General features: G+C 46.8%; 1 protein-coding gene across 1 annotated transcript in view; it reads left to right on the forward strand.

The window, feature by feature from the left end:
* The first annotated feature begins 660 nt into the window (after nucleotides 1–660).
* MRPS22 (mitochondrial ribosomal protein S22) overlaps nucleotides 661–16,927 on the forward strand; it is a 34,051-nt gene continuing 17,784 nt past the window's right edge. Inside the window, exons 1-2 of the mRNA XM_038749886.1 lie at nucleotides 661–733; nucleotides 15,010–15,173. Coding sequence (XP_038605814.1) covers nucleotides 718–733; nucleotides 15,010–15,173 — 180 coding nt within the window. The 5' untranslated portion in view covers nucleotides 661–717. The remainder of the gene's footprint in view (nucleotides 734–15,009; nucleotides 15,174–16,927) is intronic.

Below are 16,927 nucleotides of genomic sequence, written 5' to 3' on the forward strand. Positions count from 1 at the left end.
GCGGAGCACGGGACTGAGCGTTTGGGAAGGACCAGTAGGACTGACTGAATGAGGGGATGATGATGATGATGATGACGATTCCTTCCCCAGCGCTTAGTGCAGTGCTCTGCACACAGGAAGCGCTCAGTAAATATGAGTGAATGAATGAATGAATTTATTGAGCGCTTCCATATGATTGAATGAATGAATGAATTTATTGAGCGCTTCCGTACGATTGAATGAATGAATGAATTTATTGAGCGCTTCCATACGATTGAATGAATGAATGAATTTATTGAGCGCTTCCTGTGTGCAGAGCACGGGACTGAGCGTTTGGGAAGGACCAGTAGGACTGACTGAATGAGGGGATGATGATGATGATGACGATTCGTTCCCCAGCGCTTAGCGCAGTGCTCTGCGCACAGGAAGCGCTCAGTCAATACGGTTGAATGAATGAATGAATGAATGAATGAATGAATGATTATCGGCCGAGCGCCTTGGCGCCCCCCGGCGGCCGGCCGGCGGGCCGGCTGCCCGTCAGTCCGCCGGGCTCTCCCGCGGGGAACTACATTTCCCGGCATCCGTCGGGCGCGGGCGGCCGGAAGTGGCTCGGCCCCGCTTCCGGCGCGGCGCGGCCCCGGGGGGGAAGAAGACAAGATGGCGGCGGCGGCGGCGGCGGCTGTGGCGCTGCTGGTCCGTGTGGGTGGGCGCGGGGGGCGTCTAGTCGGTTGCCGGCCGATGGGCTCCCACGGCGGTAAGTGTCCCCGGAACCGGGGCTCCCTCCTCCTTCGTTCGTTCGTTCGTTCGTTCCATCCTACGGACTGAGCGCTTCCTCTGTGCAGAGCACTGTGCTGAGCGCTGGGGAAGGACGAGTCGGCAGCATTCATTCATTCATTCATTCCTATGTACTGAGCGCTTCCTGTGCGCAGGGCACTGTACTGAGCGCTTGGGAAGGACAAGTCGGCAGCATTCATGCATTCATTCATTCGTATGTATTGAGCGCTGACTGGGTGCAGGGCACTGTACTAAGCGCTTGGGAAGGACAAGTGGGCAACATTCATTCATTCAATCGTATTTATTGAGCGCTTACCGTGTGCAGGGCACTGTACTAAGCGCTTGGGAAGGGCAAGTCGGCAACATTCATTCATTCAGTCGTATTTAATGAGCTCTCACTGTGTGAAGAGCACTGTACTGAGCGCTTGGGAAGGGCAAGTCGGCAACATTCATTCATTCAATCGTATTGAGCGCTTACCGTGTGCAGAGCACTGGACTAAGCGCTTGGGAAGGACAAGTCGGCAGCATTCGTTCATTCATATGTATTGAGCGCTGACTGGGTGCAGAGCACTGGACTAAGCGCTTGGGAAGGGCAAGTCGGCAACATTCATTCATTCAGTCAGTCATATTTATTGAGCGCTTACTGTGTGCAGGGCACTGTACTAAGCGCTTGGGAAGGGCAAGCTGGGAACATTCATTCATTCAATCGTATTTAATGAGCTCTCACTGTGTGAAGAGCACTGTACTGAGCGCTTGGGAAGGACAAGTCGGCAACATTCATTCATTCAATCGTATTGAGCGCTTACTGTGTGCAGGGCACTGGACTGAGCGCTTGGGAAGGGCAAGTCGGCAACATTCATTCATTCGTATGTACTGAGCGCTTCCTGGGTGCAGAGCACTGGACTAAGCACTTGGGAAGGGCAAGTTGGCAACATTCATTCATTCATTCAATCGTATTTATTGAGCGCTTACTGTGTGCAGGGCACTGTACTGGGCGCTGGGGAAGGACAAGTCGGCAACATTCATTCATTCAATCGTACTGAGCGCTGACTGTGTGCAGAGCACTGGACTAAGCGCTTGGGAAGTACAAGTTGGCAACATTCATTCAGTCAGTCGTATTTATTGAGCGCTTACTGTGTGCAGGGCACTGGACTAAGCGCTTGGGAAGGACAAGTCGGCAACATTCATTCATTCATATGTATTGAGCGCTGACTGGGTGCAGAGCACTGGACTAAGCGCTTGGGAAGGGCAAGTCGGCAACATTCATTCATTCATTCAGTCGTATTTATGGAGCGCTGACTGTGTGCAGAGCACTGTACTGAGCGCTTGGGAAGGACACGTCGGCAACATTCATTCATTTGTACGTATTGAGCGCTGACTGTGTGCAGAGCACTGGACTAAGCGCTTGGGAAGTACAAGTTGGCAACATTCATTCAGTCAGTCGTATTTATTGAGCGCTTACTGGGTGCAGAGCACTGTACTAAGCGCTTGGGAAGGACACGTCGGCAACATTCATTCATTCGTACGTATTGAGCGCTGACTGTGTGCAGAGCACTGGACTAAGCGCTGGGGAAGTACAAGTTGGCAACATTCATTCAGTCAGTCGTATTTATTGAGCGCTTACTGTGTGCAGGGCACTGGACTAAGCGCTTGGGAAGGGCAAGTCGGCAGCATTCATTCATTCATTCAGTCGTATTTACTGAGCGCTTCCTGTGTGCAGGGCACTGTACTGAGCGCTTGGGAAGGACAAGTCGGCAATGTTCATTCAGTCGTATTGAGCGCTGACTGGGTGCAGAGCACTGTACTAAGCGCTTGGGAAGGACAAGTCGGCAACATTCATTCATTCATTCATATGTATTGAGCGCTGACTGGGTGCAGAGCACTGGACTAAGCGCTTGGGAAGAACAAGTCGGGAACATTCATTCATTCAATCGTATTTATTGAGCGCTTACCGTGTGCAGAGCACTGTACTAAGCGCTTGGGAAGGGTAAGTCAGCAACATTCATTCATTCAATCGTATTTATTGAGCGCTTACTGTGTGCAGGGCACTGTATTGAGCGCTTGGGAAGGACAAGTCGGCAGCATTCATGCATTCATTCATTTAATCACATTTATTGAGCGCTGACTGTGTGCAGAGCACTGGACTAAGCGCTTGGGAAGGACAAGTCGGCAACATTCATTTATTCAATCGTATTTAATGAGCGCTTACTGTGTGCAGAGCACTGTACTGAGCGCTTGGGAAGGGCAAGTCGGCAGCATTCATTCATTCATATGTATTGAGCGCTGACTGGGTGCAGAGCACTGGACTAAGCGCGCTTGGGAAGGGCAAGTTGGCAACATTCATTCATTCAGTCAGTCATATTTATTGAGCGCTTACTGTGTGCAGGGCACTGTACTGAGCGCTTGGGAAGGACAAGTCGGCAACATTCATTCATTCATTCGTATGTATTGAGCGCTGACTCTGTGCAGAGCACTGTACTGAGCGCTTGGGAAGGACAAGTCGGCAACATTCATTCATTCATTCAGTCATATTTAATGAGCGCTTACTGTGTGAAGAGCACTGTACTGAGCGCTTGGGAAGGACAAGTCGGCAACATTCATTCATTCATTCATTCAATCGTATTTATTGAGCGCTTACCGTGTGCAGGGCACTGTACTAAGCGCTTGGGAAGGGCAAGTCGGCAACATTCATTCATTCAGTCGTATTTAATGAGCTCTCACTGTGTGAAGAGCACTGTACTGAGCGCTTGGGAAGGGCAAGTCGGCAACATTCATTCATTCAATCGTATTGAGCGCTTACCGTGTGCAGAGCACTGGACTAAGCGCTTGGGAAGGACAAGTCGGCAGCATTCGTTCATTCATATGTATTGAGCGCTGACTGGGTGCAGAGCACTGGACTAAGCGCTTGGGAAGGGCAAGTCGGCAACATTCATTCATTCAGTCAGTCATATTTATTGAGCGCTTACTGTGTGCAGGGCACTGTACTAAGCGCTTGGGAAGGGCAAGCTGGGAACATTCATTCATTCAATCGTATTTAATGAGCTCTCACTGTGTGAAGAGCACTGTACTGAGCGCTTGGGAAGGACAAGTCGGCAACATTCATTCATTCAATCGTATTGAGCGCTTACTGTGTGCAGGGCACTGGACTGAGCGCTTGGGAAGGGCAAGTCGGCAACATTCATTCGTATGTACTGAGCGCTGACTGGGTGCAGAGCACTGGACTAAGCACTTGGGAAGGGCAAGTTGGCAACATTCATTCATTCATTCAATCGTATTTATTGAGCGCTTACTGTGTGCAGGGCACTGTACTGGGCGCTGGGGAAGGACAAGTCGGCAACATTCATTCATTCAATCGTACTGAGCGCTGACTGTGTGCAGAGCACTGGACTAAGCGCTTGGGAAGTACAAGTTGGCAACATTCATTCAGTCAGTCGTATTTATTGAGCGCTTACTGTGTGCAGGGCACTGGACTAAGCGCTTGGGAAGGACAAGTCGGCAACATTCATTCATTCATATGTATTGAGCGCTGACTGGGTGCAGAGCACTGGACTAAGCGCTTGGGAAGGGCAAGTCGGCAACATTCATTCATTCATTCAGTCATATTTATGGAGCGCTGACTGTGTGCAGAGCACTGTACTGAGCGCTTGGGAAGGGCAAGTCGGCAACATTCATTCATTCGTATGTACTGAGCGCCGACTGTGTGCAGAGCACTGGACTAAGCGCTTGGGAAGGGCAAGTTGGCAACATTCATCATTCAGTCAGTCGTATTTATTGAGCGCTTCCTGTGTGCAGGGCACTGGACTGAGCGCTTGGGAAGGACAAGTCGGCAACATTCATTCATTCAATCGTATTGAGCGCTGACTGTGTGCAGAGCACTGGGCTGAGCGCTTGGGAAGGGCAAGTCGGCAACATTCATCATTCATTCAATCGTATTTATTGAGCGCTTCCTGTTGCAGGGCACTGGACTGAGCGCTTGGGAAGGGCAAGTCGGCAACATTCATTCATTCATTCAATCATATTTAACGAGCGCTTACTGTGTGAAGAGCGCTGTACTGAGCGCTTGGGAAGGATAAGTCTGCAACATTCATTCTTCATTCAGTCATATTTACTGAGCGCTGACTGTGTGCAGGGCACCGTACTAAGCGCTTGGGAAGGGCAAGTCGGCATCATTCATTCATTCAATCATATTTATTGAGCACTTACCGTGTGAAGAGCACTGGACTAAGCGCTTGGGAAGGACAAGTCGACAACATTCATTCATTCAATCATATTTATTGAGCGCTTACCGTGTGAAGAGCACTGTACTAAGCGCTTGGGAAGGGCAAGTCGACAACATTCATTCATTCAATCGTATTGAGCGCTGACTGTGTGCAGAGCACTGGACTGAGCGCTTGGGAAGGACAAGTCGGCAACATTCATTCATTCAGTCGTATTTAATGAGCGCTTACTGTGTGAAGAGCACTGTACTGAGCGCTGGGGAAGGACAAGTCGGCAACATTCATTCATTCATATGTATTGAGCGCTGACTGGGTGCAGAGCACTGGACTAAGCGCTTGGGAAGGGCAAGTTGGCAACATTCATTCATTCAGTCAGTCATATTTATTGAGCGCGGACTGTGTGCAGGGCACTGGACTAAGCGCTTGGGAAGGACAAGTGGGCAACATTCATTCATTCAGTCTTATTTATTGAGTGCTGACTGTGTGCAGGGCACCGTACTAAGCGCTTGGGAAGGACAAGTCGGCAGCATTCATGCATTCATTCACTTAATCGCATTTATTGAGCGCTGACTGTGCAGATCACTGTACTAAGCGCTTGGGAAGGGCAAGTCGGCAACATTCATTCATTCGTATGTACTGAGCGCCGACTGTGTGCAGAGCACTGGACTAAGCGCTTGGGAAGGACAAGTCGGCAGCATTCATTCATTCATTCAGTCGTATTTATTGAGCGCTTACTGTGTGCAGGGCACTGGACTGAGCGCTTGGGAAGGACAAGTCGGTAGCATTCATGCATTCATTCATTCAATCGCATTCATTGAGCGCCGACTGTGTGCAGATCACTGGACTAAGCGCTTGGGAAGGACAAGTCGGCAACATTCATTCATTCAATCATATTTAATGAGCGCTTCCTCTGTGCAGAGCACTGTGCTGAGCGCTGGGGAAGGACGAGTCGGCAGCATTCATTCATTCATTCATATGTACTGAGCGCTGACTGGGTGCAGAGCACTGGACTGAGCGCTGGGGAAGGACAAGTCGGCAACATTCATTCATTCATTCATATGTATTGAGCACTGACTGGGTGCAGAGCACTGGACTAAGCGCTTGGGAAGGGCAAGTCGGCAACATTCATTCATTCAGTCGTATTTATTGAGCGCTTACTGTGTGCAAAGCACTGGACTAAGCGCTTGGGAAGGACAAGTTGGGAAAATACATTCATTCATTCAATGGTATTTTTTGAGCACTTACTATGTGCAGAGCACTGGACTAACCCCTTGGGAAGGACAAGTCAGCAACATTCATTCATTGATTCAGTCGTATTTATTGAGCACTTACTGTGTGCAGGGCACTGTACGAAGCGCTTGGGAAGGACAAGTCGGCAACATTCATTCAGTCATTTGAGCGCTTACTGTGTGCAGAGCACTGGGCTAAGTGTTTGGGAAGGACAAGTTGGCAGCATTTATTCATTCAGTCGTATTTATGGAGCACTGACTGTGAGGAGCACTGGACTAAGCGCTTGGGAAGGACATGGCAACATTCATTCATTCAGTCGTATTTACTGAGCGCTGAGTGTGTGCCGAGCACTGAACTAAGCACTTGGGAAGGACAAGTTGGGAACATTCATTCATTCAATCGTATTTATTGAGCACTTACTGTGTGCAGAGCACTGGACTAACCGCTTGGGAAGGACAAGTCGGCAACATTCATTCATTCAGTCATATTTATTGAGCACTTACTGTGTGCAGAGCACTGGACTAAGTGTTTGGGAAGTACAAGTCGGCAACATTCATTCATTCATTCATATGTATTGAGCGCTGACTGGGTGCAGAGCACTGGACTAAGCGCTTGGGAAGGGCAAGTCGGCAACATTCATTCATTCAATCATATTTATTGAGCGCTTACCGTGTGAAGAGCACTGTACTAAGCGCTTGGGAAGGACAAGTCTGCAACATTCATTTTTCATTGTCATATTTATTGAGCGCTGACTGTGTGCAGAGCACTGGACTGAGCGCTTGGGAAGGACAAGTCGGCAACATTCATTCAATCGTATTGAGCGCTGACTGGGTGCAGAGCACTGTACTAAGCGCTTGGGAAGGACAAGTCGGCAACATTCATTCATTCATTCATATGTATTGAGCGCTGACTGGGTGCAGAGCACTGGACTAAGCGCTTGGGAAGAACAAGTCGGGAACATTCATTCATTCAATCGTATTTATTGAGCGCTTACCGTGTGCAGAGCACTGTACTAAGCGTTTGGGAAGGGTAAGTCAGCAACATTCATTCATTCAATCGTATTTATTGAGCGCTTACTGTGTGCAGGGCACTGTATTGAGCGCTTGGGAAGGACAAGTCGGCAGCATTCATGCATTCATTCATTTAATCACATTTATTGAGCGCTGACTGTGTGCAGAGCACTGGACTAAGCGCTTGGGAAGGACAAGTCGGCAACATTCATTTATTCAATCGTATTTAATGAGCGCTTACTGTGTGCAGAGCACTGTACTGAGCGCTTGGGAAGGACAAGTCGGCAACATTCATTCATTCATATGTATTGAGCGCTGACTGGGTGCAGAGCACTGGACTAAGCGCGCTTGGGAAGGGCAAGTTGGCAACATTCATTCATTCATTCAGTCATATTTATTGAGCGCTTACTGTGTGCAGGGCACTGTACTGAGCGCTTGGGAAGGACAAGTCGGCAACATTCATTCATTCATTCGTATGTATTGAGTGCTGACTCTGTGCAGAGCACTGTACTGAGCGCTTGGGAAGGACAAGTTGGCAACATTCATTCATTCATTCAATCATATTTAATGAGCGCTTACTGTGTGAAGAGCACTGTACTGAGCGCTTGGGAAGGACTAGTCGGCAACATTCATTCATTCAATCGTATTTAATGAGCTCTCACTGTGTGAAGAGCACTGTACTGAGCGCTTGGGAGGACAAGTCGGCAACATTCATTCATTCATTCAATCGTATTTATTGAGCGCTTACCGTGTGAAGAGCACTGTACTAAGCGCTTGGGAAGGGCAAGTCGGCAACATTCATTCATTCAATCGTATTTAATGAGCTCTCACTGTGTGAAGAGCACCGTACTGAGCGCTTGGGAAGGGCAAGTCGGCAACATTCATTCATTCAATCGTATTGAGCGCGGACTGTGTGCAGGGCACTGGACTAAGCGCTTGGGAAGGACAAGTCGGCAGCATTCATGCATTCATTCATTCAACCGTATTCATTGAGCGCTGACTGTGTGCAGAGCACTGGACTAAGCGCTGGGGAAGGACAAGTCGGCAACATTCATTCATTCATTCAGTCGTATTTACTGAGCGCTTCCTGTGTGCAGGGCACTGTACTGAGCGCTGGGGAAGGACAAGTCGGCAACATTCAATCATTCAATCCTATTGATTGAGCGCTTACCGTGTGCAGAGCACTGGACTAAGCGCTTGGGAAGTAGAAGTTGGCAGCATTCATTCATTCATTCAATCGTATTTATTGATCGCTGAGTGTGTGCAGAGCACTGGACTAAGTGCTTGGGAAGGACAAGCTGGGAGCATTCATTCATTCATTCATATGTATTGAGCGCTGACTGTGTGCAGAGCGCTGGACTAAGCGCTTGGGAAGGACAAGTCGGCAACATTCATTCATTCAATCATATTTAATGAGCGCTTACTGTGTGAAGAGCACTGTACTGAGCGCTTGGGAAGGACAAGTCGGCAACATTCATTCATTCATATGTATTGAGCGCTGACTGGGTGCAGAGCACTGGACTAAGCGCTTGGGAAGAACAAGTTGGCAACATTCATTCATTCAGTGGTATTTACTGAGCGCTTCCTGTGTGCAGGGCACTGTACTGAGTGCTTGGGAAGGACAAGTCGGCAGCATTCATTCATTCAATCATTTATTGAGCGCTTAGTGTGTGAAGAGCGCTGTACTGAGCGCTTGGGAAGGACAAGTCGGCAACATTCATTCATTCATTCAATCGTATTTATTGAGCGCTGACTGTGTGTAGAGCACTGTACTAAGCGCTTGGGAAGGACAAGTCGGCAACATTCATTCAATCATATTTAATGAGCTCTGTGTGAAGAGCAGTGTACTAAGCGCTTGGGAAGGACAAGTCGGCAACATTCATTCATTCAATTGTATTGAGCGCTGACTGGGTGCAGAGCACTGGACTAAGCGCTTGGGAAGGACAAAAGTCGGCAACATTCATTCATTCAACCATATTTATTGAGCGCTGACTGCAGAGCACTGTGCTAAGCGCTTGGGAAGTACAAGTTGGGAACATACATTCATTCATTCAATCGTATTTTTTGAGCACTTACTATGTGCAGAGCACTGGACTAACCGCTTGGGAAGGACAAGTCAGCAACATTCATTCATTGATTCAATCGTATTTATTGAGCACTGACTGTGTGCAGGGCACTGTACTAAGCGCTTGGGAAGTACAAGTCGGCAACATTCATTCGTTCAGTCATTTGAGCGCTTACTGTGTGCAGAGCACTGGGCTAAGTGTTTGGGAAGTACGAGTTGGCAGCATTTATTCATTCAGTCGTATTTATTGAGCGCTGACTGTGTGAGGAGCACTGGACTAAGCGCTTGGGAAGGACATGGCAACATTCATTCATTCAATCGTATTTACTGAGCGCTGAGTGTGTGCAGAGCACTGAACTAAGCGCTTGGGAAGGACAAGTTGGGAACATTCATTCAATCGTATTTATTGAGCACTTACTGTGTGCAGAGCACTGGACTAACCGCTTGGCAAGGACAAGTCGGCAACATTCATTCATTCAATCATATTTATTGAGCGCTGACTGTGTGAAGAGCACTGGACTAAGCGCTTGGGAAGGACAAGTCGGCAACATTCATTCATATTTATTGAGCGCTTACTGTGTGCACAGCACTGGACTAAGCTCTTGGGAAGGACAAGTCGGCAACATTCATTCACTCATTCATTTATTGAGCACTGACTGTGTGCAGAGCACTGTACTAAGCGCTTGAGAAGTACAGGTTGGCAACATTCATTCATTCAATCGTATTGAGCGCTTACTGTGTGCAGAGCACTAGACTAGGCGCTTGGGAAGTACAAGTCGGCAACATTCATTCATTCAATCGTATTGATTGAGCGCTTACTGTGTGCAGAGCACTGTACTAAGCGCTTGGGAAGGACAAGTCGGCAACATTCATTCAATCATATTGATTGAGCGCTTACTGTGTGCAGAGCAGTGTACTAAGCGCTTGGGAAGTACAAGTTGGGAACATTCATTCATTCATTGTCGTATTTATTGAGCACTTACTGTGTGCAGAGCACTGGACTAAGCGCTTGGGAAGTACAAGTCGGGAACATTCATTCATTCAGTCGTATTGACTGAGCGCTTACTGTGTGCAGAGCACTGGACTAAGCGCTTGGGAAGGACAAGTCGGCAGCATATAGAGACGGTCCCTACCCAACAGTGGGCTCACAGTCTGGAAGGGGGAGACAGAGAACAAAACAGATTAAGAAGATAAAGTAAATAGAATAAATAGGTACAAGTGAAATAAATAAATAGAGTAATAAATATGTACAGACATATATACATATATGCAGGTGCTGCGAGGGGGGAGGGGGCTAATTCCGGCTCTACCACTTGTCTGCCGTATGACTTTGGGCAAGTCACTTAATAATAATCAATCAATCAGTCGTATTTATTGAGCGCTTACTGTGTGCAGAGCACTGTACTAAGCGCTTGGGAAGTACAAGTTGGCAACATATAGAGACGGTCCCTCCCCAGCAGCGGGCTCACAGTCTAAAAGGGGGAGACGGAGAACAAAACCAAACATACTAACAAAATAAAATAAATAGAATAGATAGGTACAAGCAAAATAATAAATAAATAAATAAATAGAGTAATAAGTATGTACAAACATATATACATATATACAGGTGCTGTGGGGAAGGGAAGGAGGTAAGGTGAGGGGGATGGATAATAATAATAAGAATAATGGTGGGGTTTATTAAGCGCTTACTATATGGGCTTCTAGACTGTGAGCCCACTGTTGGGTAGGGACCGTCTCTATATGTTGCCAACTTGTGCTTCCCAAGCGCTTAGTACAGTGCTCTGCACACAGTAAGCGCTCAATAAATACAATTGAGTGAATGAATGAATGAATGACTTCCCCGGGCCTCAGTTCTCTCACCTGTAAAGTGGGGATGAAGACCTGGAGCCCCAGGGGGGACAACCTGACTACCTTGTATTCATTCATTCATTCAATCGTATTTATTGAGCGCTTCCTGTGTGTCGAGCGCTGTACTAAGCGCTTGGGAAGTGCAATTCAGCAACAGATAAAGACGGTCCCTAACCAACAGCGGGTTCTTGTGCCCCAGCGCTTAGAACAGTGCTTGGCACCTAGTCAGCGCCCAACAAATACCATTATTAGAGAAGCAGCGAGGTTCAGTGGAAAGAGCACAGGATTGGGAGTCAGGGGTCATGGGCTCTAATCCCGCCTCCACCGTTTGTCTGCCGCATGACTTTGGGCAAGTCACTTAATAATAATAATAGGAATAATGGTGGGATTTATTAAGCGCTTACTATGTGCTTACTTCTAGACTGTGAGCCCATTGTTGGGTAGGGACCGTCTCTCTATGTTGCTGACTTGTACTTCCCAAGCGCTTAGTCCAGTGCTCTGCACACAGTAAGCGCTCAATAAATACGATTGAATGAATGAATGTGCAAAGCACGGTTCTAAGCGCTGTTGAGGTTACAAGGGGATCAGGTTGACCCACGGCGGGGTTCACAGTCTTCATCCCCATTTTACAGATGAGAGAACTGAGGCCCAGTGAAGTGACTTGCCCAAAGTCACACAGCCGACAGCTGGCGGAGTCGGGATTAGAACCCATGACCTCTGACTCTCAAGCCCAGGCTCTTTCCACCGAGCCACGCAACCTTGGGCAAGCCACCTAACTTCTCTGTGCCTCAGTTACCTCATTTGTAAAATGGGGATTAAGGCGGTGAGCCCCACGTGGGACAACCTGATCTCCTTATATCTAGAACAGTGGTTGGCACGTAGTAAGCACTTAATAATAATAATAATAATAATGATGGCATTTATTAAGCGCTTACTGTGTGCAAAGCACTGTTCTAAGCACTGAACAGATACCATCATCGTCACTGTTCATTCAGTCATTTATTGAGCACTTATTGCATGCAGAGCACTGTACTCAGTGCTTATGATTATTCTCTGTGTTTCAGTTTTTCAATCAGTGGGATTGATTGATTGATTGATTGATTGATTGATTGATGGGCAACCACATTCACACCAAGCAGGGCCCAGGCCCTGCTGAGTTTGGTGAGAAGCAGGGGGGCCTAAAGAAAAGAGCGTAGGCATGGGCATCACAGGACATGGATTAATAATAATGATGTAATGACGATGATTAATAATAATGATAGTATTAATCATTATTAATGATTAATTATAATGATACTATCATAATAATAATGATGGTATTTGTTAAGCGCTTACTGTGTGCCAAGCACTGTTGTAAGCACTAGTGGAGATAAAGGTCTTCAGATTGCCCCACGTGGGGCTCACAGTCTTCATCCCCATTTGACAGATGAGGTAACTGGGGCCCAGAGAAGTGAAGCGACTTGCCCAAAGTCACCCAGCTGACAAGCGGCGGAGCCGGGATTCGAACCCACGACCTCTGACTCCCAAACCCGGGCTCTTTCCACTGAGCCACGCTGCTTCTCGACCGACTCTGCCACTTCAGTCAGTCAGTCAGTCGTATTATTAAGCACCTACTGTGCAGCATGGGGCTGATGATGATGATGATGGTATTTGTTAAGCGCTTCCTATGTGCAAAGCACTGTACTAAGCGCTGGTGAGGTTACAAGGTGATCAGATTGTCCCACGGGGGGCTCAGAGTCTTAATTGCCGTTTTCCAGATTAGGGAACTGAGGCACAGAGAAGTGAACCCTTCCTTCCTCTCCCCCTCGTCCCCCTCTCCATCCCCCCCACCTTACCTCCTTCCCTTCCCTACAGCACCTGTATCTATGTATATATGTGTGTACGTATTTATTACTCTAGTTATTTATTTATTTTACTTGTACATATCTATTCTATTTATTTTATTTTGTTAGTATCATCATCAATCGTATTTATTGAGCGCTTACTATGTGCAGAGCACTGTACTAAGCGCTTGGGAAGTACAAATTGGCAACATATAGAGACCGTCCCTACCCAACAGTGGGCTCACAGTCTAAAAGGTGGAGACAGAGACCAAACATACTAACAAAATAAAATAAATAGAATAGATATGTACAAATAAATTAAATAAATAGAGTCAAAAAATATGTACAAACATATATACATATGTGTGTGTGTATATATATAGATATATATATATACACATATGTATATATATAGTATGTTTGGTTTGGTTCTCCATCTCCCCCTTTTAGACTGTGAACCCACTGTTGGGTAGGGACCGTCTCTATATGTTGCCAACTTGTACTTCCCAAGCGCTTAGTACAGTGCTGTGCACACAGTAAGCCCTCAATAAATACGACTGATTGATTGATTGATTGATTGAAGTGACTTGCCCAAAGTCACACAGCTGACAATGGGCGGAGCCGGGATTTGAACCCATGACCTCTGACTCCAAAGCCCGGGCTCTTTCCACTGAGCCACGCTGCTTCTCCTAAGACTGTGCCCTATGTGACAGGGACTTTGTCCGAACTGACTACCTTATATCTCCCCCACCGCTTAGAATAGCGCTTGGCATATACTAAGCGCTTAACAAGCGCCATAATTATTATTGTTCTCTGTGCCTCAGTTTCCTGGGAAGCAGCAATGGATGGAGCATAGGCCTGAGAGTCAGAAGGTCGTGGGTTCTAATGTCCGTTCTGCCCCTTGTCTGCTGTGTGCCCTTGGGCGAGTCACTGCACTTCTCTGGGCCTCGGTTACGTCATCTGTAAAATGGGGATGAAGACTGTGAGCCCCATGTGGGACAACCTGACTGCCTTGTATAATAATAATAATAACAATAATAATAAAATAATAACAACAGTGATGGCATTTATTAAGCGCTTACTATGTGCAAAGCACTGTTCTAGGCGCTGGGGAGGTTACAAGGTGATCAGGTTGTCCCGCGGGGGGCTCACAGTCTTCATCCCCATTTTACAGATGAGGTCACTGAGGCCCAGAGAAGTGAAGTGACTTGCCCAAAGTCACCCAGCTGACAATTGGCGGAGCCGGGATTTGAACCCAGGACCTCTGACTCCAAAGCCCGGGCTCCTTCCACTGGGCCACGCTGCTTCTCTACTCCAGCGCTTAGAACAGTGCGTGGCACAGAGTAAGCGCTTAACGGTCTTCTAGACTGTGAGCCCACCGTGGGGCAGGGACCGCCTCTCTATGTTGCCGACTTGTGCTTCCCAAGCGCTTAGTACAGTGCTCTGCACACAGGAAGCGCTCGATAAATACGATTGAATGAACTGAATGAACAGATACCATAGTTGTTGTCATTTCCTCATCTGCCAAATGGAGATGACGAGGGTGAGCCCCCCGTGGGAGGTGGACCGCGGCCGAGCCGTGCGTCTATCGCAGTGCTTAGTACAGTGCTGGGCCCAGAGGAGGGGCTTAACAGATACCTTAAAGAGAAAAAGAGACCCTGCGCCGTATATTGGAAGACAGGGTCTGAGCACCCCCCCGGCCTTGCTGCCCCTCCCGCCGTGCAACTCAGCTGTCTAGCCTTGCAGTCAACCCATCGGTGCTATTTACTGAGCGCCTCCCGAGTGCAAATAAGCCTTTGTGACATTTGTCTCCCCCTTTTAGACTGTGAGCCCACTGTTGGGTAGGGACTGTCTCTATATGTTGCCAACTTGTACTTCCCAAGCGCTTAGCACAGTGCTCTGCACACAGTAAGCGCTCAATAAATACGATTGATGATGATGTGACGGTCCCAAGGATTGGGAGTCGGCTTATTGTAAGCCTCCGGTCCGCTCCTTCAGGCTCTGTTTTGACCGACCGAATGCTTTCCTTCCTCATTACTGCTTGACATCTGTTTTGGCAGAGTCCAGCGGCCCGGAGACGAAGAAGCCGGACTTTCTGGATGAAGAGGTTCAAAGTATTCTCTCCAAGATGACCGGATTGGATTTGCGGAAAGTTTTTAAACCAGCCAGACAGGAGCTTAAACCCCCAACGTACAAATTAATGACAGATCTGCAGTTGCGGGAGGTATCGTGTAAAGCGTTTTAAAAGACATTGAGATGATTGGGCCGATTTTGTTGTGTTGTTTTTGATGGCTCATTGTCTGCCAGGGTGAATGGTGGTAAAATATAGATGAACTAGTTATCTAGTTATATTGTACTAGATAGATAGATAGATAGATATACAGATATATATAGATATATATATATATACATACATATAGATATATATAGATCTATCTATATGTACATGCATATATATACTCTACATCTCAACCAGGTTTGAGGGGAAAGAAGTGGATGCTACAGCAGCTCCATTCAAAGAGGTCCGTCTTTTCATCCTCTGCAGCTCTGTCTGGGATGTTCTGCTCTTCCACTTGCTCCTTTTTAGAGAAAACACTTAGTCACATGGTATAAGGAAGAGAGAGCGTCGTTAAAAGTCATTTTTGAAGATTTTTTCCTCAGAGCATTTCAAGCTCTCTCTCTCTCTCTGTTTATATATCTATATATAGATATAGATATATAGACATATATAGACATATATATATATATCTATATGTATAGACATATATATCTATATATATATACAGTCCCTTCTAGACTGTGAGCCCACTGTTGGGTCGGGACCGTCTCTATAGGTTGCCAACTTGTACTTCCCAAGCGCTTAGTATAGTGCTCTGCACACAGTAAGCGCTCAATAAATACGATTGAATGAATACGTGTGTCTGTGTGTGTGTATGTATATATATGTATATGCGTATATATGTATATGTACATATATGTGTGTGTGTGTGTGTGTTTGTGTGTATGGATATATATGCAGCCTAGAGCTAGGAAGGCTACTTCACCTATATCCTTTTAAGGTTATGTGCCCCAAGGCAAGATGTGGCTAATCTTGGCATGAGTCACAAGGGCTTGGGGAAGAAACACTTAAAATAATTGGATGACCAAAATTAATTACAGAATGTTCAAGGCACGTATTTTACCTGTGCACTTCTTTAGGTATAGCCATGTGTTTGGGGGTTATCAATCCTGAACTATCCAAACTAGCAGTAATCGTTTTGGTATAGCCATGTGTCTGGGGGTTAGCAATCCTGAACTAGCCAAACTAGCAGTAATCAGTCAGTCAATCAATCGGTCGTATTTATTGAGCGCTTACTGTGTGCAGAGCACCGTACTAAGCGCTTGGGAAGTACAAACTGGCAACATATAGAGGCGGTCCCTACCCAACAGTGGGCTCACAGTCTAGAAGACGTCGTTGTCTCTATATGTTGCCAACTTGTACTTCCCAAACGCTTAGTACAGTGCTCTGCACACAGTAAGTGCTCAATAAATCATCATCATCATCAATCGTATTTATTTAGCGCTTACTATGTGCAGAGCACTGTACTAAGTGCTTGGGAAGTACAAGTTGGCAACATATAGAGACAGTCCCTACCCAACAGTGGGCTCACAGTCTAAAAGGGAGAGACAGAGAACAAAACCAAACATACTAACAAAATAAAATAAATAGAATAGATATGTACAAGTAAAATAAATAGAGTAATAAATATGTACAAACATATATACATATATACAGGTGCTGTGGGGAAGGGAAGGAGGTAAGGTGGGGGGGGATGGAGAGGGGGACGAGGGGGAGAGGAAGGAAGGGGCTCAGGCTCAATCAATAAATACGATTGATTGATTGATTGGTATAGCCCGTCGCTTCAGTACGTTTTAGATTTTGCCTATGTGTCCCGCTATACTTTGAAAGAAAGAGCATGGAGCTTAAATAAGAGTAGT

The sequence above is a fragment of the Tachyglossus aculeatus genome, chromosome 1 (assembly GCF_015852505.1).
Source record: "Tachyglossus aculeatus isolate mTacAcu1 chromosome 1, mTacAcu1.pri, whole genome shotgun sequence".
NCBI lineage: Eukaryota > Metazoa > Chordata > Mammalia > Monotremata > Tachyglossidae > Tachyglossus > Tachyglossus aculeatus.